Source organism: Canis aureus, chromosome 19 (genome assembly GCF_053574225.1).
Source record: "Canis aureus isolate CA01 chromosome 19, VMU_Caureus_v.1.0, whole genome shotgun sequence".
Classification (NCBI taxonomy): Eukaryota; Metazoa; Chordata; class Mammalia; order Carnivora; family Canidae; genus Canis; species Canis aureus.
Genome location: NC_135629.1, coordinates 38,662,532 through 38,689,505, shown reverse-complemented (window position 1 = coordinate 38,689,505; position 26,974 = coordinate 38,662,532). Strand labels below are relative to the sequence as shown.

At 55.8% G+C, this 26,974-nt stretch overlaps 2 protein-coding genes across 3 annotated transcripts; both read right to left on the bottom strand.

Annotated features, from left to right (window-relative positions):
* Nucleotides 1-342: 342 nt before the first annotated feature.
* Nucleotides 343-7,359, bottom strand: TLR9 (toll like receptor 9). Of its 2 annotated transcripts, none has more exons than XM_077858671.1 (2): nucleotides 4,484-7,359; nucleotides 343-3,586 (listed from the first exon to the last, which is right to left on the bottom strand). In XM_077858671.1, the coding sequence occupies exons 1-2, from the start codon at nucleotides 4,484-4,486 to the stop codon at nucleotides 491-493; spliced, it is 3,099 nt and encodes a 1,032-aa protein (XP_077714797.1). In that variant the 5' UTR covers nucleotides 4,487-7,359; the 3' UTR covers nucleotides 343-490. The 2 variants fall into 2 exon arrangements, with proteins under 2 accessions (XP_077714797.1, XP_077714798.1); XM_077858672.1 differs by having other exon boundaries at nucleotides 343-3,541.
* Nucleotides 7,360-7,503: 144 nt separating this feature from the next.
* Nucleotides 7,504-18,144, bottom strand: TWF2 (twinfilin actin binding protein 2). The gene is made up of 9 exons (XM_077858674.1): nucleotides 17,976-18,144; nucleotides 13,843-13,920; nucleotides 11,088-11,266; nucleotides 10,628-10,723; nucleotides 10,313-10,417; nucleotides 10,044-10,169; nucleotides 8,760-8,910; nucleotides 8,480-8,601; nucleotides 7,504-8,085 (listed from the first exon to the last, which is right to left on the bottom strand). Exons 1-9 carry the CDS (start codon nucleotides 17,998-18,000, stop codon nucleotides 7,918-7,920), a joined length of 1,050 nt encoding a protein of 349 aa, XP_077714800.1. The 5' UTR covers nucleotides 18,001-18,144; the 3' UTR covers nucleotides 7,504-7,917.
* Between the last annotated feature and the right edge of the window lie 8,830 nt (nucleotides 18,145-26,974).

Genomic DNA, 26,974 nt, shown 5'->3' with positions numbered 1-26,974 from the left:
CCAACATACACCAGAAGGTTGCTGACCCAGCCTGCAGCAGGACTGCCTGGTGCCGCCTGGCATGGGGAGGGGCCGAATGGAACAGGAGACCCAGCCTGCTCTCTGGGAGGGACCAAGACCCCATTCAGAGACCTTCCTCGGACCCCCTGAGAGGATGCTCGTTCACACAACTGCCCTTAGCAGCTTCCCTCCCCTGCAGACCCGCGCTCTGTGGGCACTCTCTTTTTCTGCTTGGCAGTTTCTCCCAAAGCACCTCTTGTCCCTCCTCACTTTGGGAAGGAAAGCCTGACGAATTCTCTTCTTTCCTCCCACTCGCACCTCCAGTGAGCTCAGGGTTAGCCGTTTGGTCTACCAGCAGCATTTATTGAGCGGTCGCTTTATGCCAGGGCTGGGTGTAGGGGAGACAGAGCGGCGGTGTAGAGCCAGCAGGTCGGGCATCCCAGACAGACAGGCAGGGTGTAGGGGCGCGGGGTGCTGGGCTGTCTGCCTATCAGGCTGTCGTGGGGCCCCGGCAGAAGTTCTGGTTGTAGAAGTGGCGGTTGTCCCTGGTCAGGGCCGTGCCCAGCTGGGCCCAGAAGCTGCGCTGGCCACTGGGCTGGTGGGGCCAGAGGAGGACACTCTGGCGGCAGAGGCGCTGGCGCAGCCGCACATAGCGGGAGCGGTGGGCGTCGGGGCACAGGATCACCAGCACCACGACGTCCTTGCGGTCCTCCAGCAGGCGCTGTTGGGCCAGCAGGAAGCTGGCACGCAGGAGGCCGCTGACTCTGTCCGTGCGGGCCAGCACAAACAGCGTCTTGCGGCTGCTGTAAACTGAGGCCCAGAGGTTCTCGAAGAGGGTTTTGCCGGGTACCCAGTCACGTTCCTCCAGACACAGGCGTAGCGCCCGGCGCCCACGGCGCTCCTCTAGCTGTACCCGCAGCTCATTGTACACCCAGTCCGCCACCGAGCTCTGCGCCTTGTCGAAGACCACGAAGGCGTCATAGGCCAGGGCATCCACACCCCGCCGCCGCCCCCGCCGGGGCAGCCAGGCCAGGCACAGGTGGAAGCAGTACCAGAGGTCCCAGCCACAGAGCTGGTGCAGCATGGGCACAGCCAGGCTCAGGGCCACAGCCAGCAGCGAGAGGCTGAAACAGACCCAGGAGAGCGCTTCGTCCAGGCAGAGGCGCAGGTCCTGTGCGAAGATGCTGCGGCCCTGGAGCTGGCCCGGGCTGCCGCACTTGACACGGCTAGGCAGGCCGGGCACCGCAGCCTGCACCTCCAGCAAGAAGTCCACGAAGGTTGCGCCGCAAGCGCAATGCAAGGGGTTGGCGGTCACGTCTAGGACTTTCAGGGCACCCGCCAGGGAACCAAACCAGGAGGGCTCCACCGTCTTGAGGGCGTTGGCGCTGAGGTTGAGCTCTCGAAGCCTCACGGCCAGGGCAAAAAAGCCGGGGACCACGAAGCCGATGCTGTTGCCGCTGAGGTCCAGCCTCTGGAGCTGGGTGCCGTTGGGCAAGCTGCCATTGCTCAGGGCCTTCAGCTGGTTTCCCGCCAGGTCCAGGGCTTCCAGCTTGGGTAGGAGGGCCAGGCTGCTCCAGTTGAAGAAAGCCAGGTAATTGTCACGGAGCCGCAGGAGCCGCAGGCTCTTGGGGAGGTTGTCCAGGTTGCGTGGCAGGAGGGTATGCAGGCGATTCTGGGACAGGTCCAGCTGAACCAGGCTTCTCAGGCCTTGGAAGAAGCGGAGATAGAGGTCTCCCTCGGCCCACATCTGGCTCAGGGTATTGCCACTGAAGTCCAGGGCCCGGAGCGAGGCGCTGCGGAGCTGCTGGGACACGCGGCTGTGGATGCCATTGTGCGCCAGGCTGAGGTAGCGCAGGGCTGGCAGCTGTGCCACAAAGCTGAGATTGTGGCCCACGCCCCGCATGCTGAAGGGCTGGCTGTTGTAGCTGAGGTCCAAGGCCTCCAGCCGCGGCAGCTCCGTGAACGAGCGCCCGTGGTACAGGTCCAGCTTGTTATGGGACAGGTCCAGCACCCGCAGGTTGCTCAGAGGCACGAACTGCGAGCCATTGACCGCCTGCGAGATGCTGTTGTGGCTCAGGCCCAGGCACTGGAGGCGCGCCAGCCGGACAAACATCTCCGGCTGAACAGTCACTAGGTTGTTCCGAGACAGGTCCAAGGTGAAGTTGAGGGTCCTGCAGCTCGGCATGAAGGCCTCTGAGCCGGGGGTGCCCAGTGGGCCCAGAGCAAGGTCCCGGGACTGTGGCCAGACTCTCTCCCCACAGTCCGCCTCTACCTCCCCTGTGGCAGCCGCGGGCTCTGCAGCTCCACTGATGCGGTTGTCTGACAAGTCCACGTACCGCAGGCCAGGGAAGGCGCCGAAGATGCTGAGCTGGGCCTGGCTGATAAAGTTCAACTGCAGATGCAGACGCTGGAGCATGGGCAGGTGGGCCAGCGACTGGAGCGTGGTCTCGCTGAGCGAGCGGAAGAAGATGCCATGTATGTCCAGCTCCTGCAGGGACAGTAGGCTCCCGAAGGAGGATGCCAGATGCAGGTGGGCAAAGGACACCTTCTTATGATAATTGAAGGACAGGTTGAGTCTGCGCAGCCGGGCCAGGCCGTAGAAGGCTTTGGTTTTGGTGATGCAGTCATACAGGAAGTTCTCACTCAGGTCCAGCACCATGAGGTTGCCCAGGCCATGGAACCACCTGGGGTCCAGGCTGTAGAGAGAGCTGTCCCTCAACACCAGGCCTTCGAGGTGGCTCAGGTGGCCGAAGGTGTTGGGGTGCAGCTGGGGGAAGCCCTTGGGGCACTCCCTGCAGGGGTTACGGGCATGGTCACAGCGGCGACAGTTTCCACCCACATCGAGGACACGCAGGGCAGTCAGATTGGCCAGGTCCTCAGGTGCCAGGGTGATGATGTGGTTGTAGGACAAGAGCAGGTACTCCAGGCTGGGGGGCAGGCCCCGCGGCACCACGGTGAGGTTGTTGTACTTGAGTGACAGGTGTGTGAGGTTGCCCAGGCCCAGGAGGGCACCTGGGGCCACCTGCAGGGCCTGCTGGCAGGGGTTCTTGTAGTAGCAGTTGCCATCCAGGAACAGGAAGCGCAGGGCATAAAGGCCTGCCAGGGTGGCAGGGTCCAGCACCAGGATGTTGGTGCGGCTCAGGGACAGGGACACAAGCGAACTGGGCAGGGCGGGCACAGTCGTGATGCTGTTATAGCTCAGATTCAGGTCCTCTAGGGTGGGCACAGCCAGGAAGGTGTTGGGCTCAATGGTCATGTGACAGGGAAAGTGCATGGGGCTGAGGCTGGCGGGCGGGCAGTTCCACTTGAGATTGAGACGCCGCAGGTGGACGAAGTGGACAAAGTCATAGTCATGGAGGTGGTGGATGCGGTTGGAGTACAAGGAAAGGCTGGTGACGTTACCGCGGGGTGCAGCTGCCGAGAAGCGGGGCACGGACTTGAGGAACAGCCAGTTGCAGTTCACCAGGCCATGGGGCTGGAGCTCACAGGGCAGGAAGGCAGGCAGGGTGCCCTGGGCCAGGGCCAGGGCTAGCGCGGCAGCCTGCACCAGGAGAGACAGGGGGTGCAGGGCGCCACGGCAGGGGCCCTGCGGGCCTGTGAGGGGCAGCCCCAGCCCCAGCTCCACCTGCCCCACCCCCTGGGGTCTCCCAACAGGGTTCCCAAACCCCTCTCTCCAAGCCCTCCCTGGGGAGCCTTCTGCCTCTCTGCATAGCGCCCACCCCGCCTCTAAGGCTCTGGGAGAACTCGGACTCCGGTCTCAGACCCGGCCTTCAACTCAGAGCTGCTTCTGATACCTGGAGTCCAGCCTCACCATCTAGAACTTTCACTTAAAACCAAACCCCAACCAGACAGGAGAGCCGGGCAGGCAGTCAGCAGGCCCACCGGGTTCTCCCCTACCTCTCTCTTCCTTCCTCAGGGGCCATTTCTCTCTCCTCCTGAGCAGGGGGGCATCTGGCTCCCTTCCGCCCAGCTGCCCTGGAAAGCCCTGCATGTCCTCCGCCCGCCTCCCCCACCAGCTCCCCCTGCCTCAGGCCAAGGCCCAGGCAGGCACGTGGGTCTCCTGCCAGGGTCCGGGCTGAGTACGACCCAGGGCCCCGGCTGGGGTGGGCACCGCCCGGCTCTTCCCCCTCTCCCCACCTCTCCCAGACCAAGCACTCAGCCCAAAGCAGGACAGAACAGATCAGACAGGGTGGGCAGCCCAGGGCCAGACAGGGCCTCGTCCTGGGCATCCATCTTGCTTGTAGCCCTAGCGCCACCACTGAGCGAAGCCCCAGGCCTCAGCCTCCCCATCTACACAATGGGTTCAGGTCTCATTGCTCAGAGGAAGGCTTCTTCTGCTCTGAGGTGTTCAGGGTTCAGTGAGTGTCCCCAGGGCCATGTTGGGTGACAGCCCTTCCACTATTGTCTGCAGCCACCAAACCCACCCCTCCCCCACCACTTCCTGCTGCCCCCTTCCCTGGGGGGCTGAGGGTCGCTGTCCTACCATGACAGGGAGCGGGGGCTTCTCCAGAGGGTCTGGCTGGCAGGCTGGGCAGCAGCTGCAGGAAAGGATGCTTGGAGCTCACAGCCCCTTCCTGCAGCATCGGCTCAGAGAACAGAGGAAGTGGGAACTAAGAAAAACCACAGCAGCCCCCCCCTTGCCCCACCTGGTCCACAGCGAGGGTTGAGGGGCACACTGAGTCAGAGGCCATTTGCATTGGCAGACGGCAGACAGCCCCTTCACTCCTTCCTCTTTCCACTCCCCCACCACCCCACCCCATCCTAACAATTCGCCGCTGCCCACGTGGGCCTCACACCTGTTGTCAGGGAAGTCTGGGGAGAAATAGAAGCCCAGAGCCCAGTCTCGGCTCAGTGAGAGACTGGGACTGGGGGCAGTGCCAGATGTGGGTTGGGCATGCTGACATCTCTGCCAGCGCACTCCCTGTCCCAAGAGGACTGTCACTCTCACACCTCAGCCCCTTGGCCCCTATCTCAAAGGGAGCTCTATGGAGCCAGTGGCCCTGCCCTTTCCTGCCCCCTTGGCCCTGGCCCCAGAGCTCTGGGAGGCCTGGCACACCTGGGGGTGCAGCAGCATCGGCCTTGCCCTGGCTCCACCTGCTTCCACCGCAGCCTGCCACTTTCTGCAGGGGCAGGACTTCCTCTTCCGCATTCCCAGGGTGCCTGAGTCGCCGTCAGAGCCTGTACTCTGAGGCCGGACCAGCTAGAACGGCTCTTTCCACGTGCCCTCTGACCCAGCTGATTATAACAGGTTACCCCGGCCCAAGCCTCCGGGTGACCCGGGCCCTCAGCAAGTCTTGCGGGCTCCAGCTTCAGCATTTTCCTGTTGCCCACCACCTTCACATTCACCAGGCTGGCCTGAGCTGCTATCATCTCCCTCCTAAGCCAGGGCAGTCACTGCCACCTCACGGATTGCCCTGCTTCTGCTCTCACACCCCACAGCCTGTTCACATTCGGCCCCTAAGTCACACTAGGCCCCTTCCTCTGCTCGGACTCCTTCCTGGTCCTTTCTGGAATCCAAGGCATAGTCCACATAATGGCCAACATTATGGGATGCGCCCTCCCATTGCCTTCCTGACCAATCTCCAGCCATGCTGGCCTCCTTGCCGTGGCTTGAATATTCCCATTCAGTCTCCTGCCCCAGGGCCTTTGGACTTACTGTTCAATCTGCCTGGAAGCTCCTTTCCTACATACTCAGCCCCCTCCTGGCTCACTTGTTATCCTTTGGAGGCCTTCCCTGACCTCCTTTTAAACCCCTTACCCTAGATCTGGCTGCTTTCTACCTGCTGCTTTTCCTTAAGTTTTTACCTGCTAACACATCATATCATTGATTTTCCGTGGTTTATTGTATATTGTCTTATTCCCCTGCTGGCATGTCTGTTCTTAATGTCAAGAGTCTTTTGTCACTATACCCAGGGCCCAGCACAGTGCCCAGAACATCATAGGTGCTCAATATTTGCTGAATCTATGAGTCTCCAGCATTCAGCTCTGGGCAGGCACAGAGAGAAAGGCTCTGAATGATGACTGGATAAATTAATGAATGAACAAATAGAGCTTCTGCTGGGAGGAGGCGGGGCTGGACACCTGCCACCCCTGCTTCTCGAGAACATGCCCTCTTTTGGTGGCTGTCATGGCAGGCAGGCTCCAAGCTGCTGGGCATCCCGCTGGCACACAGGCCCAGGGCTTCAGCAGTGCAGGGGCAACACCACATCTTCCTACCCACCTGGGAATCAGTGTTTGGGGTGGGCAAGGATAGGCCTCCTTCTCTGGGTCCTAGCTATGGTTCCAGCTCTTTTTTCTAGAATTCTAGGGTCTTTAGTAGGGGCTGAGAAAGGCCCCAGGGATGGGATGCTCTCCTGAGCTCCAGCTCAAGACATGCTCCCAAGAGAAAGACCATGCCCGTTCAGCCACTGAATCCCAGCCACTGACCCCTCGCGTCCCCACCCCAGCACACCTCCCACCTGGGATAGGAGGGGCCTCTCACCCACTTCTCAGAGGCACTGACGGAAGTTCCAGCAGCTGCAGAATCTCAAGCCTGAAGGAGACTCTCCCAGAGTCCCTGGGATGAGGGAGCCAGCCCCTCAAGGGCAGGAACAGAGAGAGCAGAGAGGACCAATAAGCTGACAGAAGGGTCTACATGCATGTGTGCAGATTGGGGTCCCAGCGCCACGCCTCAGCCCCAGAGTCCAGGAGCCCCAGCGGGCAGAGCCCACTCAGCATGGCAGGCTGAAGTACGCCCCAGGGAGACCCACGTGCGAATGCCCAGAACCTGTGAGTACCTTCCTGTACAGGATAAAAGGGGCCTTGCAGGTGGGACTCAGTGAAGCATCCCAAGGCGGATAGAGTATCCGGAAGGTGGGGAAGTGAATATAATCACAAACATCCTTAGAAGAGAGGCAGAGGAGGATGTGACTACAGAGGGAGGCCATGTGACCAGGAAACAGAGGGGAGCGGGATCAGAGGTGCCACCTCTCTGGCTTTGAAGAGAGAGTAGGGGCCCTGAGCCAAGGAATGTGGGCAGCCTTTCAAGCTGGAAAAGGAAAGGTAACAGATTCTCCCCTGAGGCCTCCAGAAGGAACAGGTCCTGCCAACACCTGGACATCAGCCCTGTCAGACCTTAGCCTTGTTAAGTTTACCAGAGCTGTTAAGATGGTCGACTTGTGTGCGCTTGAGCCACGAAATGTGTGTACGTTGTCACAGCAGCCATAGGAAACGAATACACCCAGATGCCCCGCATCATGGTGAAGGTGTGCCTGCCTCTTGGGCTGAGCGCCCATCAATGAGGTGACCCGTGTGAGTCCTGTGCCCCCACACAGATGGACACACACTGTCCCATCTGGCTCCCTTCCGCCCAGCTGCCCTGGATGTCCCCACCTGTAGCCAGGAGTGCTGGAGCTCCACCTAGCAGGCTGACAGGTCCCTTCTGACCTGAGAGGGGGCAGTTATATGCACAGGGCTTCCCAAGTCCCCGGGCCAGACGTGACTTCTCAGGGTCAGATGCAGGTGTTGATTTAAAAATATTTTATTCTTTAAAAAATACAGCATTCAACCATCTTATCTTTCAGTGACCCCCTATCCCAGCCCTGACTGAACCCACTCCTGTGTCCAAAGGCTCCTGGGCTGTGCTAGGACCCCTGGGGGGAAAGCTCATTCCAGGCTTCCTACCCAGCCCCCTTGAGCCAGCCAGGCAGGGTTCCCAGACCCCCTTGGGCACACAGATGAGAGGCAGGAACAGCAACAGGGGAAGGTCACAAAATTCCAGCCCAGTGGCCTTCAGAAGCTGCAAGAATGTTCTGTCACCAGCCCTCCTGCCCCACAGGAAGCAACCCTCCCCTGGAGCCCAGGCTGGGAATGAGGCAGGTGGCCGGGAGCAGTGGGACGCACACAGTCCACACGCCGGCACGGCTCAGGTCCGGCCACCTAGCTGTCATCCCCATTCTCGCCAGGGCCGCGGATGAGGCGCTTGTGACCCCGCTTGCCCCCTGGGCCCTTGGGCTTGGCGAAGGCCTGCTTGAAGGCATGTTGTTTGGGGTGCACCTCGTCGTAGAGGAACTCGGCTGTCAGCTCCGCCCCATCGCCAATCTCAATCTGCATGGGGCAAGGCAGTGGTCTGGTGGGGCCCTGACACACATCACCCTTGGCCACCCCTACTCCTGGGGCACCCTCTTGACCTCTCACATTCCAGCCCTGGGGTCTTCTCCCAGACTCCCCACCTGGAATGCCACCCCTAGGAACACAGTTGAGGCCTGCTGCCCTGCACGCCTTGGCGACCCCTGCCTGCCTTCCATACCCAGGGAGAGGAGACTCATGGGTGGCCCAGGCTAGGGCTTGTCCATGCCACCAGTCAGCTGGCCTCATCCCCATCCATCTCCCATGGCAATAATAACCCCTGCCCTACCACTGCCTTGGGACTCCAGTGCCCCATGTGAAGGGTGGTGTTACAGGCCCCTGGGAGGTTAGGCTCTGGGGAATGGGCACCCACCTTCTTGGAGATCTCCAGCTGGAAGTCCTGCTCCACAGAGTCGAGGAGGCGACTCTTGCAGCTGGAATAGAGCATGCGCTCCTTGATGCTGCACTTGTACCCTGGCATCGAGTAGATGAACACTGGCGGGGGTGGGGGTGGGGCAGGGAGGGGAGACGGGGAAGTGAGCTGAGGCTGGGAGACCTGCTGACCCAGGCCCCTTGCAGCAAGCCCACTCAGCTGTAGGCCAATGCCGTTCCTGTCCAGACACAGGTGTGGGAGCCCTGCTGTGGCCACTCACCCACAGACTCGAGGGGGTCACCCTCATGAGTATGCTTGTAGAGGAAGAAGTGGTAGCGGGCAGCATCTCGGGGAACCCTTGAGGGCAGCTGGGCCACTTCCGTGGGCTCTGTGTGCACCAGCTCAATTGTCTCCCGCTCCAGGTCCAGCTTCTGCCAAGGGCAAGGGGAGATGTGAGAACGTGAGCCAGGGAGGACCTGGGCCCACTCTAGCAAATAAGAATTTCCCAAGGTGACAGGCAGAAGCCAGGGCAGAGACCGTCTATGGTCCCCCTCTATCAGGACTCCCTGCCCCAGTGGCTGTCCTGCCATGGGGGGTTCCCTGTGAAGAGGTCACACCTGGGCCCCTACCTCTGCCCCTTTGAAAGCTCTCCGCTGTAAGAGGAAGTCCCACCAAGGGCAATGGACAGGACAGGGGGAGGGCCTCAACCTGAGGAGACACCACTATCAGGCTGGCCTATCCTCAACAGTGGTGCTTCTGGGGGGTATATGCCTCAGAAGGAGCCATTCTGTTTGGTAGGGGAGGCATGGGACACCTGGTGGGCTTAGTCAGTGGAGCATGTGAGTCTTGATCTCAGGGTCTTGAGTTCAAGCCCCATATTGGGTGCAGAGCTTAAAAAAAAAAAAAAAAAAGAAAGAAAGAAAGGACAGGGGCACCTGGGTGGCTCAGTAGGTTAAGTCAACTTTTGATTTTGGCTAGGTCATGATCTCATGGTCGTGGGATGGAGCCCTGTGTTGGGCTCCACACTCAGCAGGGAGTCTGCTCGAGATTCTTGCTCTTCCTCTTTGTCCTTCCCCCACCCCTGTTCATGCCCACCAGCTCTCTCAAATAGATAAAAAATTTTTAAGAAGTAGAAAAAAAGGGGGAAGCCTTGCCCCTGGGTCAGGAGGCCCTGCCTGAGGAGGGGGGTAGCCAGGGGGCTACAGAGGGTGTCCTGGACAGGCAGGGGCTCAGGTCTGAGGGGTCAGCATGAACTCTGGGATGAGTGTGTGTGTGCAGTGAGGAGCGCAGGGTGAGGGACAGTGGCTCATGGATGTCCCTGTATGTGAGCAAGGACAGGGCAAGGCAGGGGACACAGTGCATCTACTACATGTGGTGTCTGCACCCCCAGTAGGAACATGTCGGACAGGGGAAGGGGCAGGGGATAGTACATTCCCACAAGTCCGGGGGGTGGGGGTGAGGGGTGCAGGGTGCTGATGTGCGCAGACTTGGGGCACATGCACATCTGTACATGTGTCCAAGCGGGGTGGGGCCACAGTGCGCCTGCAGCAGGGGGGGCACCCACCAGCTGGATGTAGTTGACGGCCTTCTGTTTGAGCTGCTGAAGTGCCCTCTGGGCCGCCGGCTGCAGTGGGAAGTTGAGGCCCTGCAGGGTCTGGTGCTTGCTCTCCACGCTGATCTCTGTCTTCACCTGGGGGCGGGCAAAGAGTGACTCAGGCCCTGACCTGCCTGCCCAGGGTGGGGCCTCCTGGAGCACAGGCCCCACGGGCTGGGCTACTGTAACCTGGGGGGGCTCGGGCTGGGACTTCTGCCCACGCGGTCCGGTGCACTCACCTCATTAATACGGATCTGCTGAAGCTCTCTCTCAGCCGACGTCAGTGGGGCGGGCGCTGCACAGGACGACAGATGCTTCTGGTACCCAGCAAAGGAGAGGTCGTCCTGGCCAGTGGGTGCAGAAGTATAAATGGGCTCCTTGGGGTGGGCTGGAAGAAGCCCATTAAGCACCCCAGCTTGCAGCCCCTGGACTCTCCCAGCCCTCCCCACACCTCCTCACACTTGGCACCCACTTCCTGTGTGACCCTGCGTAACATCCCCCACTCTGTGGGCCAGTGATTCTGGCCTGGTGGAGGCTGGCCTAAGGGGGCCTACCTTCACAGTCCCAAAGAGCTCATCCTTGATGTGGCCGCCCCCAAACTCCTTCTTCACTGTGGCCCGTGTGGCCGCATACAGCATCTTCAGCCGCACCTGAAGGGCAGGAGCCAAGCCGTGAGACCCCTCCTCTCCAAGTGCAGCCAGGAACCTTTGCGTTGGGACCGGGTCAAGGCTTTGCGCCCATATACCCAGCAGGGGGCGCAGCACAGTGCTCGGATGTGTTGAGGTGGAGCCCTCTCCACTCTGACCTCTCTGCCTCCAGAGCCAGGCTGAGGTGGCTGGGAGGCCTCTGGGAGATGCCAGGCTCAAGCCCGGGCCTTGCCCTCTCTTAGACTCTAGGGCAGGACCTGGTGCCTCCCCCCTCAGGCTCCCTAGGGCAGGGGACTTTGTTGTCTTGCTCAGAGCCAGCTTCCCCACACCCCTGACCTAGGGGTTGGACAGGGTCCCCAGGACTCACGGGAGAATTGTCAGGTGACCAAGCAAGGAAGAGCCACTCGAAGCCCTGGGCATTCTGTGAGTCCAGGCGGTAGAGCAGGTAACAGGGCTCCTGGGCGTCCAGCAGCGGCAGCACGGTCCTGTCATAGTCCTGGTCCCAGCAGCCCGCCAGCTCCCGTGAGGCACCCAGCACAAGCTGCTCTGGGGGCAGAGGCCGGGTGAGCCAGGGAGTAGCCATCTCCCATACCCACCCTGACTGTGGGCCTGCTTGGCTGTGGCTCAGATCTGCCGGCCACTCCACCACCTTCCCCTGGAGCCCCCAAGTCTCTGAAGGATGAGGCTATGTGACTGAATCTGTGAATGAGTAAATTAATGAACGAGGGTGCAAAGCTGCCAGCTATACAGACGCACACACGTGCATCCACAGAAACGGCCTCGAGAATGCGCCCACGGATGACCAAACACCAACAACCACAAGATGTGTGGCTGTGTTGCCCACAGCAACCAACAACGTGGTCCCCTCCCAAATACCCACACACTCAGACCCATTCCACCCACACCTGCTCGGCACAGCCCCCGTCCCACCTCCCGCTCCCCTCCTCCCTCTGTCTGAGGCTCCAGCAGAACCCCCACACACTCTTCTCAGAACAACTGTGTGAGGGAGGTGGGGTCCAGCCTCAGGCCCCAGGGACCTGCAGGAGCGAAAGCACATGTGACTGGAGGGTATTATGCTGAGTGAAGTAAGTCAATCGGAGAAGGACAAACATTATATGTTCTCATTTATTTGGGGAATATAAATAATAGTGAAAGGGAATATAAGGGAAGGGAGAAGAAATGTGTGGGAAATATCAGAAAGAGACAGAACGTAAAGACTCCTGACTCTGGGAAACAAACTAGGGGTGGTGGAAGGGGAGGAGGGCGGGGGGTGGGGGTGACTGGGTGACGGGCACTGGGGGTTATTCTGTATGTTGGTAAATTGAACACCAATAAAAAATAAATTAAAAAAAAAAAAGAAAGCACATGTGAGAAGGATGGAGACGGGCACTCTGCCAACCTGTACTCTACTGCCACCAGCCAACCATGGTCCCCTCCCCCCAAAGTAACAAATGTCTTAGCATCTGGGGTGGACAGCCCTGCCACCTCCCTAGCTGGCACACAGTGGCTGAATGGGCCATTGAGACGGACGTACATCTGACCTATCCACCTACTGGGCCTTGGCTAGGCACCAACACCAGCCCAGATGTGCACAGGCCCAGGCTGGAGGAAGTACTGGGGCATGGGGTAATCACTGCCCGGCCAGGGGGAACCTGGCCACAGCCCTCCCGATGAGGGCAAGGAGCCCAGCTGTCTGGAGCCCAAGCATGTCAGGCCCACCAGCCCAGATGCCTCTTTGCAGGCCTCGGCCTCCTCACCGATCCTCCCACTACTCAGATGGGATCAAGGGTGAAAAGCAGCAGGCACGGTTGGCCCAACAGCCTTGCCAACACGGTTTCATTTGTTGCCAACATTTTCAAAATGGGAAATTTACATCAGAAGTGGAATGGACATATTCTCTAGAAGGTGCTCAAGCTGCATTCAGTAGGAGGTAGGCTACCTGTAAGGGGGCCTGAACCTTCCTGGGGACTCCCAAGTGTTCCAAAACCCACAATGTAGAATGGAGCTAAGAGCCCACCCAGAGGTCCCTCCTGCTAAACACCCACACAGATTCCCTGTCTGGGAGGCAACAGGGAGGCTGAGGGCTGCGGCTAACAAGTCTCTTTGTGGGGGCTGGGGCCTCTCACCCCAGGAAGTCCCTATTCTTGACCCACTACAGTGACCCTGACCTAGCCTCTGAGGGCATCTGAACTTGGGGACCCCAGCAAAACTCTGGCACTGAAGCCTGGGGTAAATTCTGGGTCTGGGCAGACCGACCCTGCTTCACACCAATGCAATGGGGTAAAAAGTCAACTGAGCACCACGCCTATTTGGGGAGCCCCCCAAAGAGCTCACAGCTGTTGGCTACCAAGGCCTGGAAGGATTCACACTCCCAGTGTCTGTCCCCTCACCTACACGGACAACCCTCAAAAAGAAGGGAAGGGGGAAAGGAGGAAGTGTCACTACTAAGCCTCACTCTAGTCCTCTACCTCCTCACACCCTACCCCCACTTCAGGCCTCAGCTCAAGCTCCCCACCTATAATCCCTGTATGCTGAGCACCCACCCTGCGCCAGCCTTGGGTTCCCAGCATCCAGGCCAAGGCCTGGCCAAGCCTGGAATCCCCTGATCACGCTCTCAAAGCAAGCTGGGCATGAGTCCCTTTGCCCTGTTGCGGGGGCACTTTCCAAGGGCAGGGCCCCTGGCTTCTCCTTGGGACTACCCCCAGCCAGCAAAGAAGCCAGGCCAGCCTGCCGATCACAGAGGGAGGTGAGTGGCACTCGCCACATGGGGCAGTGCCTGGCCTCACTGATCCCCTGCCCCCATGGCCAGCCCAGCATCCTGACTAGGCCTCTGACCCTTACATAGCCTCTGGAAGGCTGGACAGGACCCCTGAGCAGGGCTCTCTTTGCTGTCACCCCAGCTTTTAATTCCTGCTCTGTGTAACAGGGGTAATGATCATGCCCACCTCCAATGCTCTTCTACAAGACACCTCCCATCCCCAGACGGAGGAAGTGAGGTCCTGAAGGGGCTGGAGGCAAAGATCTAAACAATTCCCAGAGAAGCAGCTAGGGCCAGTGCACCCCAACCCATTGCCACCTGCCTTTGCCCTCACCCATTAAAGGGGGCAGTAAGGGGCACTCACCATCCTCGATGACGACTTTGATGAGCCGGACAGAGCCAGCCCGTGCCTTGGCGAAGAACTCCTTCAGCTCCTCGGTGGCTACGAGAACAAGAAACATGGTGAGGGAGGAGAGAGCAGAGTGATCAGGGCGGACAGGGACACATTCAGGGCTGCCTCCGGCCTGTGGGGTCTGCCGGTGGAGCTGGGAGCCGGGTTAAATACAGCCCCCCATGTGACTGGGAACCTGACACGGCCCACAGACATAAGCTCCCAAATTTAGCCAACAGTGTGGCCTGTTGGCTGAGACAGCTCTGGTAACAGGGTAGGCGGGGATGGGCCAGCCCACTCAAGGACCGGGCGGGCTCCGGGACAGGCCAGGCCTACCACAGCCCCCGCCTGTCCCCTGCCCCCAGGAAAGCCCAACACTGACCGGCCTGTGACACTTGCAGCTCTGTCATATCCACAAACACAGAAGACGTGAACAAATGCCCCCACTGTGTGTATGTCCATGAACACATACACAGTCACACACACACACGCACACGTGCGTCCCCTGTTGTGTATGCCATTGGATACCTACTCAGTCCAGCCAGCTTGTCTGAACGTAACAAATAAACATAATGTGACAGAACGGAGTAGAAATGAAAACACTCTCACACATGAAAACACTCAGCTGGTCAAACATAAACGGATGCACATATTTAAAGACACAAACATGGGGATCCCTGGGTGGCTCAGCAGTTTCGCGCCTGCCTTTGGCCCAGGGCGCGATCCTGGAGACCCAGGATCGAGTCCAGGATCGAGTCCCGCGTCAGGCTCCCTGCATGGAGCCTGCTTCTCCCTCTGCCTGTGTCTCTGCCTCTCTCTCTCTCTCTCTATCATAAATAAATAAATAAATAAATAAATAAATAAATAAATAAATAAATAAATAAATAAATAAATAAATCTATCTATCTATCTATCTATCTATCTATCTATCTATCTTTAAAAAAAATAAAAAATAAACACACAAACATGGGCAGCCCATGTGGCTCAGCCCCGGGTGGCTCAGCCCCGGGTGGCTCAGCAGTTTAGCCCGGCCTTCAGCCCGGGGTGTGATCCTGGAGACCCGGGATCGAGTCCCACGTCGGGCTCCCTGCACAGAGCCTGCTTCTCCCTCTGCCTGTGTCTCTGTCTCTCATGAATAAATAAATAAAATCTTTAAAAAAAAATCACACACACAAACATATACATGGACAAAGTCCCCAGAGTAACAAACACATAGGCCTGCACACCTGGACCCAGCACATAACCCGTCGGTGAGGCCGGGAGCCCAGCCCTAGCACAGCCCTGCCATGGGCAACAAGTCCCCAGCCCTTAGGCAGTCCAGAAGGCTCCCAGGTGAGGAAAGGCAAGCGGGAACCCTACAAAACAGAGCCTCTCTTGGTCCTTGGGTCACAGAGCTGGAAGGTGGCAGCCAATGACCAAGGACCTGAGTGCAGAGGTGAGGACCAGGGATGTTACAGATGTACCAGTAGTTCAGATGCAGAAATCAAAGTCCAAGTGGGGAAGGGCCCGACTCGGGTCTCTGGGTGCACAGGGCCAGGCCAGCATGACCTTGAGGCTACCCAGGGGTCAGGAGAATTCTGCAGGAACACAGCTGGAGGGCTGAGGTCAGAGAATATTTATAGGGCCCAGACTAGCCAGCTTGGGGGTGGGGGGAGGATGGGGGCCCTTTAGGAAAACAAACTCTGGTCATGTCCTCAGGGGCCCCTCAGGCAGGGTGACCCTGAACCTGAGATCTCAGGCTGTATACTACCCTCTATGGCTTCTGGGCAAGCAGGGTCCTAACCGAGTACCGAGTACTGTGGCATAAAGGACACCCAGCCCCACTGGGCCAGGACAGAGCTGCCTACGAGCAGACCCCAATAAAGTCCCTGCGGGTAAAGCCTGGCTCTCCACCTTTCCCATAGCTGTGTGTGACCTCTGACCTTGCTGAGCCTCAAATTCATCTATACTGTGGAGCTAATACTTCTAAGCTGCAGAAAACCATGCTGAGGAGTAAATGGGGGGAAAATGCTCAGTAATGGGGCCTCTATGAATAACAATTGTTAAATTTTGTTATTGTAATGATGGTGGGGCAGGCTGTGCTGAGTGGCCCTTTCCACCTGCTCAGACCTTCCGGGAGGGAAAGCCAAGAAGCTCCCCTAAGGGAGAGGCTGCCACACCCCTTCTAGAGTTACTAGGACAGAGTGACACCCCAGTAGCAGAAGAGACATCCCCCTCCATGACTCCTCAGCCACCATCAATAATCCAGAGGCCAGGCTTGGGACACCTGAGCCTCTCTCATCAATGATTCATGCTCTCCCACCTCCCTGCCCCTGCCTCTGCTGCCCTGCCCACCCTCTATCCGGGTGAGCCTCAAGTTACAAGTACACCGCCCCTCTCCAGCACCCCTGTCTCCGGCCCTGCTCTGAGGTCACTGGATCCACACCTATGGCCATGACTGGGCTGGCATCTGGACATCTAGGGCAATCGATCTCACCTGCCATCTCCCTAGGCCAGAAAGGGGAAGGAGTAGGCTGCTCATAGGCAGGAGGGCTGGGGCAGCCCAGTTCCCAGTGATCCCCTAGGCAGGCCTGTCTCACCACGTGGGAAGTGAAGGAGTGAGGCAGCGCCTTGGCCACAGGACCTGTCTGTCCTGAGCAGGGAGGAGGGGCCCTAACTTCCGATCCCCTCTCAGATGGTGGCAGCAGCAGTGACCAGACAAAGGGGAAGGAAGGGGCAGGTCCAGGGGGTGGCTGTTCCCTTCTGTGGGGCTGAGTCACCCTCCAGCTCCCCCAGCTCCTTCTGGAGAGGCTGGCCCACCTGATAGGAGGCTGGCCTTGACCCAGACCCTTGCCTTTTCTGGTCTTGTGGGGCGGGGCCAGGGAAACCCTCTAGCTGGTCTAGCCACCAAGCAGCCACGATGACCACAAGCCAAACTGAGATCCAAACAGTCAGGCTGGTCGATGGTGGTGGTGTCCCCAGGCTGAGGACCCTGATGTGGTGGGAGGAGTGGCTGATGGCCAAACCACCAAGCTGTCTGCTGTCTGGGCAAGCAGCCTGGGCCTTTCCCACAGGCTAGGCAGTCCTCCCAGTCTAGTGACAGAGGGGGACACTCAGACCCAGGTAGGGTCAGGACACCTGGCTCCTGGCCACTGCTTCTCCCCAGCCTCCGTAAAGAGGAAACTAGTCCCTTGGGGGAGGGGGTGATGCTCTAGGCTGGAGAAGCTTGAGGTAGGGGGCATTGGCCAAGAGGCTCTGCAGCCAGGACCATCCCTCACAAACCCCATATCTGGACCTTCTTTTCTGCCTCCAGCCTGGAGCTGGGACTTTCCAACCCTGGCTGGAGCAGACACAGGAGATCAGAGTGGAAAATGGTAGGGAGGTCAGAGGTCAAGGTCATATTGGCAACTCTCCCCATCCCACTCTGAAGGCCCTATTCCAGGTTTTCCATAGTCTAGCTTGCTCAAATGTGTGAGGGTCCTGGGAGGAGCCAAAGGTCAGGGACCCTTCCTCACAGAGACACAAACCCATACAAGCCATACACAGACTCATCTAGTATGTGCATCTGCGGTAACAAATGCACACTGAGATGTGCCCCAACTGTGCACACACACACAGACACCCACAGACATGTGCACCTAGTCACAAAACACTGATCCCTAAAGATGGTTCCATTGCAACAGTGATCATTCAATCAGCTATCAGTGCATATGCATGAATGATTCCAGACATACACAAGCAGTCACATCCAGATGTGCAAACACAGCACTGTACACAGAAGACAAGTGCACATGCGTGCACACTCCCCCAGATGTGCACATCCGGTACACCCACCCCCCAGAAAGGAACAAAAATACATAGATGGGCACACACAGGCACATCCACCCCCAGATGGGCACACAGATATTTCCACTCCAGCTGTGTGCCTGCACGTACGCCCACTCCCAACTATGCAGAGTAAGTCGCACGCCCCCAGATGTGCCCACCCCGGGCGACCTGCGGCTGCAGAAGAGAACAGGAAGCTTCCCCGGACTCCTGCCCGGGAGGGGAGAGGGGCTGAGCGCCAGGGAGGGGCGCAGCCCGGGCGGAGACCCTCGGCCCCCGGCCCGCCCGCCCTCTGCCCTCACCGTGGATGCCCGTCTGGTGCGCCATGGCTCCGTGCCGCGCTCCGCCCGCGCCCTCAGCGCCCTCAGCCGAGCCCTGGACCCGCTCCGCTCGCCCGGCCCCGGAGGAGGAGGAGGATGTGGCGGCGGCCGCCCAGCCTCGCGCAGCTTCCCGGGCGGTGCCGCAGGACCCGGCCCAGCGCGCCCCGCCCCCGCCGGGCGAGGCCGGGAGGGGGCGGAACCGGGGCCGCGCGTGCGCGCTCCGTGCGCCGTGAGCCGGGGGGGCGCCCGCCGGGAGTCGGGGGGTGCTCGCGCGCCTGCGCGGGCCTCTGGCTGGAGGAGAACAGGGCCTGCGTGTGGCCGAGCGTGCGTGGGCGCCCGCGGCGGGTGTGTCTGCGCGCCCTGAGCGCGGGGGCCCGGGGCTGCGGCGCGCCCGAGACAGGTGGATTTCGGTGCGGGGGGGATTCGCGCGTACCCCCACTTGCGGCCGGGAAGGGGTCCGCGTGCGGACATGCGCGCGTGCGGTTGGGCCGCATCCCTTTTCCTAGAGAACGTTTTCTGAGCGCCTCCTGCGAAGCACCCACCGGCGCCTGGAGGCTGGCCTGGCCGCAGGCCCTGCCCTGATGGTGGGAGTGGGACTACCTGCCTGGTACTTAGCAGACGAACCTGTGGCAGCGAGGGCCCTGCCCCGAGAGCAGGCAGCCACCAGGAGGAGGTGAAGCTTGCTGGAGACCTGGAGATCAGCCTAGTGGAGTGGAGGGGAAAGTTTTCTGAGAAGAGGAAACTACATGTGCAAAGGCCCAGAGGTTGAAGGAGAGCTTGGCCAATGAGGAACTTCCCAACTGCTCATCAACTTCAAGCTCCATACCCAGCCCTTTAGCCTTTTCTGGCAACAGCCCTGCTGTTACTGGCCAATCAACATAATGTATCTTCCAGGCCAAGGTGAGTCAGGGAGGAACACGTGACCCCAGTCACTCCAATCAGAGCCTGTCCCAGACTTTGGCTGGGACCATTGGGAAGGAGGCCACGTTTTGGGGCTGGGCTTGCTGAGAATTAATGATGGAGTGTGGGGCCTGCCTGGCGTGGGGCCCTAGCTTGAGCTCCCTGCTCACTGTCCCTCTACCCTAACCCTGAGTAATATTGCACCCTCTGTGTGCCCCAAGCCCTGGATTTCTCGTTTCCTGATAGTCCAGCAAATGCAACATAGAAGGAAATTTTTCTCCTCTTCTTTTTTTTTTTTTTTTTTTTTTTTTTTAGAGAGCGAGGTGGGGGAGGGTGGGGTAAAGAGGAGAGAGAGAATCTTAAGCAGTCTCAATGCCCAATGCAGAGCCCAAGGCCAGGCTTGATTCCACAACTCTGAGATCATGACCTGTGTGGAAATAGAGAGTTGGTCGCTTAACCCACTGAGCCACCCAGGTGGCCCGAAAATTTTTCTTATGTTCCTGTGCACACCCTAAGGACGGGGCCTGTGTGGTGTGCTCACATTGGCCACCCCAGAACTCACAATGGAACATTAAAACTGGCCTCATGGACTTCCCTTGGGAGAATAGCTCATAGGCACGTCCCCAACTCAGCCCTGCCACAGCGCAGATGGGACCAGCCACACAGAGCCAGCAGTTACATCAGCTCTCAGACCTGGCTACCTCCAGGGAGCATTTGGCAATTCCACAGAAGCCTAAGAGCCTCAACTTCTTGGAAATAGGAATTAGCCAAGAAAACAGATTAATTAAAAATGATAATGTTATGTTCCCTGTAGCAATGTCCAGCATGGGATGAACTGTAATTCCTTAACTGTATGGTCTCCCCTGTTGCCTGGCTAACCCCTGACTGCATCATTCTCTGTGTTTATTGCTGCCTGATATATATATTTATATACTTATTTGTTTATTGTCTTCCCTCTACCAGTAGTTAAGTTGTTGCCCTTGCTTTATCCCCAGCACCTAGACAGTGCCCGGCATTGGTAAGTATTCAGTAATATTTGCCAAATAAACGAGTGAACAGTTAGTCTTGGGGCACCCGGCTGGCTCATTTAGTAGAGCACAGGACTCTTGATCTCAGGGTCGTGAGTTTGAGCCTCTTGTTGGACCTAGTGTTTACTTAAAAAAAAAAAAAAAATTAGAGTCTTTATGTTACACCCTTACTATGTACTGGGCACATTGATTTAGTCCTCATGACAACCCTATGAGGTAAGTGTTATTGTTTCTCTCTTACAGTTGAATCTGAGGTTGGGAGAGATGAAGTGATGTGATGCAGGTCACAAAGTAGTGAGTGTCCCCAGGAACCTTAGTTTCCTTTACTCAAGACAATGGAACAATCAGAGGTTGAGAAATCCTGTTGGGCAGTGGTCCTGGTGCCCTCCATCAGTTATCTCATACCTCAGTGATGAGAATTTGACCACAGAAGGAAACTCCTTGGGAGACCAGGGTTCGAACCTGGTCCTGCTCAGCTTTACAGCCTGGGATGCAGGCAAGGAGCCCGAGGCCTAGCAGAGTGCCCAGACTCCATCTCTGGCTGAGATCTGGTTTCAGACAGAAAGATGAGAAAGCTGCACACAGCTCCTCACATGAGTCCAGGATGAACACAGTATCCAGGAACAAGTTGGTTGCTCCTTTCTTTCTGATGTTTGTCAACACAGAGTCAGCCACTGAAATTATTAGAACATACTGTTGTTTTCAGGTGGATCAAAGGTTTAAATGTTTTTTTTTTTAAGTGAACTATAAAAATACTGCAGAAACAAAGGAAAAATTTTGTAGAATCTTGGAGTGAAGGAAGCCTTCTGAGTATGTCACGAAACTCAGCATCCATAAAAGAAAAGAATTGGAAAAAAATTGATAAATTCATTTATATTAAAAATTAAGCTGAGTGAAGTAAGTCAGTCGGTGAAGGACAAACATTATATGTTCTCATTCATTTGGGGAATATAAATAATAGTGAAAAGGAATATAAGGGAAGGGAGAAGAAATGTGTGGGAAATATCAGAAAGGGAGACAGAACGTAAAGACTGCTAACTCTGGGAAACGAACTAGGGGTGGTGGAAGGGGAGAAGGGCGGGGGGGGGGGTTATTCTGTATGTTAATAAATTGAACACCAATAAAAAAAAAAAGGAAAAAAAAATTAAGTCTATATGGAAAAAGCCACCATCAAAGCCAAAACAAACAACAAACTGCAATTGGCTACAAACAACATATGTGTAACTCACTTCAAATTAAAGAGCTCTGGCGCACCTGTGGCTCAGTCAGTTGGGCGTCTAACTCTTGGTTTTGGCTCAGGTCATGGTCTCAGGGTCAGGGGTCAAGTTCCAAGTTGGGCTCCCCACTCGGGGAGTCTGTTGGGGATTCTCTCTCCATCTGCCCCACTCCCTTCTCTCTCCTCTCTCCCTCTAAACAAACAAACAAATAAATAATAAATAAAAAATAAAATCTTGGGATCCCCGGGTGGCTCAGCAGTTTAGCACCTGTCTTCGGCCCAGGGCATGATCCTGGAGTCCCGGGATTGAGTCCTACATCGGGCTCTCTGTGTGGAGCCTGCTTCCCCCTCTGCCTGTGTCTCTGCCTCTCTTTGTGTGTCTTTAATGAATAAAAAAATCTTTTAAAAAATATTCAAAATAAATAAAGAGCTCTCATAACTCAATAAGAAAAAACCCCAATGGCTCACTAAGAAACTGGGCAAACTATCCAATACAAATAGGTCTCTCAGAACTATGGAAAATTGGTTATCCTTTCTTACTAAGTGAAAATCAAACTAGATTTACATATCTTTATAGGGAAAGATTAAAACATTTAATGAAAAACTGTGATGGTCAAATGATAGGAAAATAGGCTGATGGGAGAGTAAATCGGTGCAACCTTCATGTAGGACTATACAAAATTGTAAATAAGTATGCCCCCTTTTCTGAATTGAGGTGAAAATCACTTAACATAAATTAACCATCTTAAAGTGATAAGTCAGTACGTTCACTAGGCTGTGCAACCACCATCTCTAGCTCTAAAACATTGTCATCATTCCAAAAGAAGACTGTATTCATTAAGCAGTTACTCCCCATTCCTCCCTCCTCCAGACCCTGGCAACCACCAGTCTGCTCTGTTCCATGGATTGACCTATTCTGGATATTTCATATGAATGGAAGTATAAAACATGTGACCTTTAAAAAAAAAAAGATTTTATTTATTTATTCACAAGAGACACAGAGAGAAAGAGAGGCAGAGACAAAGGCAGAGGGAGAAGCAGGCTCCATGCAGGGAGCCGGATGCAGGACTCAATCCTGGGACACCAGGATCACGCCATGGGCCAAAGGCAGACACCCAACTGCTGAGCCACCCAGGCGTCCCAACATGTGACCTTTTTATATATGACTGTTTTTCACTTAGTGTAATGCTTTGGAGGTTCATCCGCATTGTTGCATGTAGCAGTACTTTGTTCTTTTTATGGCTGAATAATATTCCATTGTACATATATACCACAGTTTGTTGATCTATTCACCCAGACGATGGAAATTTGAGTCGTCTCCACCTTTTGGCTATTGTGAATACTGCAGCCATGAACATCAAATGCCTTTAACCTAACAATTCCATTACTAGGGACTGATCCTACCAATACACCCCCACAAAAAACTAAACAATCTATACGTCTGTCATGGAGCGGCTAGCTATATAAGGTCTGTTTTTTTGCGGAGACCACTCTGTAGCTTTAACAATAAGGCAGCTCTTCAAGGACTAATACTGAAAGGTAGAGAGTTATCTTTTATGAAAATTTCAGGTTTGGGTTTGGCATAGAGTAGGCTATATCATTTGTGTAAAGAAAAAGAGGGACGAATAAAAAAAAAAAAAAAGAAAAGAAAAGAAAAAGAGGGATGCCTGGGTGGCTCAGTGGTTGAGCGACTGCCTCTGGCTCAGGGTGTGATCCTGGAGTCCGGGGATTGAGTCCCACATCGGGCTCCTTGCATGGAGCCTGTTTCTCCCTCTGCCTGTGTCTCTGCCTCTCTCTCTCTCTCTCTCTGTATGTCTCTCATGAATAACTAAAATCTAAAAAAAAAAAAAGAGAGAGAAGAGGAGGGGGATCCCTGGGTGGCTCAGTGGTTTAGTGCCTGCCCTCGGCTCAGGCATGATCCTGGAGACCCGGGATCGAGTCCCATGTCAGGCTTCCTGCATGGAGCCTGCTTCTCCCTCTGCCTGTATCTCTGCCTCTCTCTCTCTCTGTATGTCTCTCATGAATAAATAAATAAAATCTTAAAAAAGTTAAAAAAAAGAAAGAAAAATAGAGGAGGAAAGACTTTACAGACTTAATTTTTAAGTTATTTAAATTGAGATATGTGACATGTCACATTTGTATCAGTTTTAGATATATAACAGTATTTAATATTTGTATATTTTGTGAAATGAGCACAGTAAGTTTAGTTAACATCCATCACCACAGTTACAATTATTTTTCTTGTGATGAGAACTTTTAAAATCTACTCTCTTAGCAGTTTTCAAATGTGCAATACAGCAGTATAACTACAATCACTAAGCTATAGATTACATCCCCAGAACTTACTTATAACTGGAAGTTCATACGTTTTGACCAGCTTCACCCATTTGGCCCACAACCACCCCCCACTTCTGACAACCACTTCTGTCAGTCTCTGTTTCTACGATTTGGGATTTGTTTGTTTAAATTCCACATATAAGGGATGCCTGGGTGGCTCAGTGGTTGAGCACCTGCCTTCTGCTCAGGTCGTGATCCTGGGGTCCTAGGGTCAAAGTCCCGCATTGGGCTCCCTGTGAGGAGCCTGCTTCCCCCTCTGCCTGTGTCTCTGCTTCTCTCTGTGTGTCTCTCATGAATTAAAAAAAAAAAAAAAAAAAGGATTCCACATATAAGTGAGATCATACAGTGTTCATCTTTCTCTGACTTATTTCATTTAGCATAATGCACTCAAGGTCTATTTGTGTTGTTGCAGATACAGAGTTTCCTTCTTTTTTATGACTAATATTCCTGTGTATTTGTACACTACATTGTCTTTTTCCATTCGTCAGTGGACACTTTTGTTTTTTCCATGTCTTAACTATTGTGAATAATATTGCAGTGAACATGGGGGTGCACATATTTTCAAGATGTTGATTTCACTTTCTTCAGATAAGTACCCAGAAGTGGAATTGCTAGATCATATGGTAGTTCTATTTTTAATTTTTGAGGAACCTCCATACTGTTTTCCACAATGGCTGCAGCCCATTTATAGACCTACCAACAGTGCATAAGAGTTCCCTTTTCCCCACATCCTTGCCAACACTCACTATTTCTTGTCTCTAGGTAAAACAAAATAAAACAAACAAAACCAACTTATTTTTCTTGAATTTGCACAGAATACATGGTATTCCTGGAAGTGTCTACAAGAAACTGGTAATATTGGGTGTCTCCACAGGGAGAGGAACTGCATGGCCAGGGAGGGGATAGGGTTGTGGGCAGAGACTTGTTACTAAATAAACTTTTACACCTTTTGAATTTTGGGTTCTTTAGAAAAAGATTTTGGTTTTTTATTTTTATTTTTTTAAGTAATCTCTATGCCCGATGTGGGGCTTAAACTCATGACCCTGAGATCAAGTGGCACATATTCTACTGACTGAGCCAGGCTATTCTCATTGTGAGTGAGAAAAATGTAGCATAAAAATATTTTTCTTTAAAAAAAAAATCTTTCTTTTTTCTAAACTTGTTCCTCCCTACCTTCACATGCTGGCTGAGTTAACTTAGGAGAGGTGTCTGGCCAGGAGTGGAGGCACAAGCTTGGGTTCATTTGAATAGTCAGAAGGGTGTCACTGGGGGGGTGAGGAGTTGCATGGCCCCCTGGGAGGGCTCACCCCAGGAGTGAAGAGAGACCCACCCCAAGGAACGTCATCTACAGTTTCAGACAACAGAAACGGAAGTGCCTGGAAACTTCTGGAGAAAGAAAAAGGCAAATGGCCAATCCAAAAGTCTGGGAATGAGAGGGGCACTGGATTGCCAAGCAGCAACAGTCAAAAGACAATGAACAGACAAGTCAGAATTCTGAGCCAAAATATCAGTCAAAAAGCAAGGGCTTTTGCCCTATGTTGGACATAGAGCTTACTTTAGAAAAAGTGGGGGGGTTGGGGCTTTTGAGACCAGTCCTTTCAGACTTGCAAGGACTCAGGGATTTACCTTCCAGTCATCCTTTCTTGGAGAGTTACTAGAGGATGTGCTTCAGCAAAATGAGGTCGAAAACTAAGAGAGTCAGGCTTGGAGTCCAAGCAAGAATAGAGGTTCCCAGGAACCTAGAAGCCAGAGAAGCCTCTGTGGCACTGAACAAACACTCAGACTGCCTTGGGACAGGGAGGATGGGACTGCCATAGGCTCCACGGCTACTCTGAGTAACAAATCACCTGTGATTCCTTAGGAGCTTCTCTAAATAGACTTTAGAGGACAGGACTCATCCCACCCAGTGGGTTGGAGGAATAGACTGTATTGTTTTCTCTCATTTCAGACTTTAAAAACCTGAGCCATTGACTGGTAGGAATGAGGAGGTAACTCCACAGACTGAATTGGGTCTACCCCACCCTGGGTCCCTGATCCATTTCTGTCCCAATGAAAGGGCATAGCTCAGGTGTCCTTTGGGACGCTTTTTCTGACTTTGCCCCCACCCCCTTGCCAGTGGGATCAAGCACCATCCACCAGGACTTCACCGACAGAGCAGGGGAGACCATCTCCATTAGCGAATGGGGCCAGTAAGTTATCTTACTGAGCCCAAGCCACTCTGGACTGGAGTCATCTGAGGGAGGGGACGTGGCACACAGCTTCCTGTCTCGAGAACAGTCCTCCTTGGGCAGGGGGACCTCCCGATGGGGCAAGGCTAGCAGCCCAGAGGGAGTAGGGCCTGGTGAGGAGACAAAGGTAGGGAATCGTCCTGCAGCTCTCCCTGGGGAGCCTGGGCTAAGGGCCTCAAGGACCTTGAGTTGGCAAGCCTGCCTTTTTGGAGGAGGAAAGGGGAAGAGAAATCCCTTGTGGGGAGTTCTGAGTCAGCTGAACTGTCATAATGGAAACAGCACACCCTGGACATCAAGACACTTCCCCTCTATGGGCCTCAGAGTCCCCACTTATGAGACAAAAATAACAGTCCTCCAAGGAGTTGGGCGTAAGTGACAGACGGGTGACAGCACTCAGGTGCAGATGGGAAGGAAGACCCTGCTGCTGACCGCCGCCACCCCCCCCCCCCCCCCCCCCCCCCGTGATCCCTAGTCAGGGGTTAAGAGACTGCGACATCTTCCCTCCAGCGAAGATGAAAGTCTTCTACTTCCCTTAGTTCCGGGTCTGAACTCTGGTTGGAGGCTTTGGGGACCATGAATTCCTCTGCTCACTCTAAGGAAGATCCTGCTGTGTGCCCAGAGAGGACATCTTGACTGGAGGGGCGGTGGTTTGGGAGGATGTCTCCGAAGTGGGGAGCAGCCCCTCAGGATGAGGAAGGCCGGGGTGATCACCGAGCCCCACCGGGGGGCGGAGAGGGGAGAGAGGGGGAATGGAGGCCGCCCGAGGGAACCCTGTGCTCCGGGACTCTTACTCAACGCGCCGGCCCGACACCTCCAAGCACATCCTGTTCCCGCCTTCCCCTTGCGCAAGGCCGGGGCCCGGCGGGAGGAGCCCGAGGCGGCGGCGCGGAACCAGGCTGCAGGCCCCCGCGCTGCGGACGCCCCGTCACCCCCCGGGAGGCCAGGGGCGCCCTCTCCCCCGCGAAGCCGCGCCCCGCGCCTGCGGAGCAGCACCCGCCTGCTCGGGCGGCTGTGGGACGCGGCCAAAGCCGCTCGGCCCCTCGAGGCTCGGTCGTCTTGCCTGCGAAGTGGGCCCGCCAGCGACCTCAGCTCCTCGGGGTCGTCACGAGGCTCCGCGAGCCCGAGGCGCCCCGGCCGCGCGCGCGCACCCCCGCAGGAGGCCGGAGTTTGGGGGCGTCGCCGGCCCCGCCCCGCCCGCCCCCGCCCCGCCCCCGGCCCCGCCCCCGCGCCGCCCCCGGCCCCGCCCCCGCGCCGCTTCCTTCTCCCGCCCGG

Excerpts from the sequence above, each read along its gene's own strand:
- TWF2 (XM_077858674.1), bottom strand. The coding sequence starts at position 18,000 with ATGGCGCACCAGACGGGCATCCACG. Across the intron at positions 13,921-17,975 it reads GCACCAGACGGGCATCCACG|CCACCGAGGAGCTGAAGGAG; the intron begins GTGAGGGCAGAG and ends TTGTTCTCGTAG. Across the intron at positions 10,170-10,312 it reads AGCAGATCCGTATTAATGAG|GTGAAGACAGAGATCAGCGT; the intron begins GTGAGTGCACCG and ends GCCCGCCCCCAG.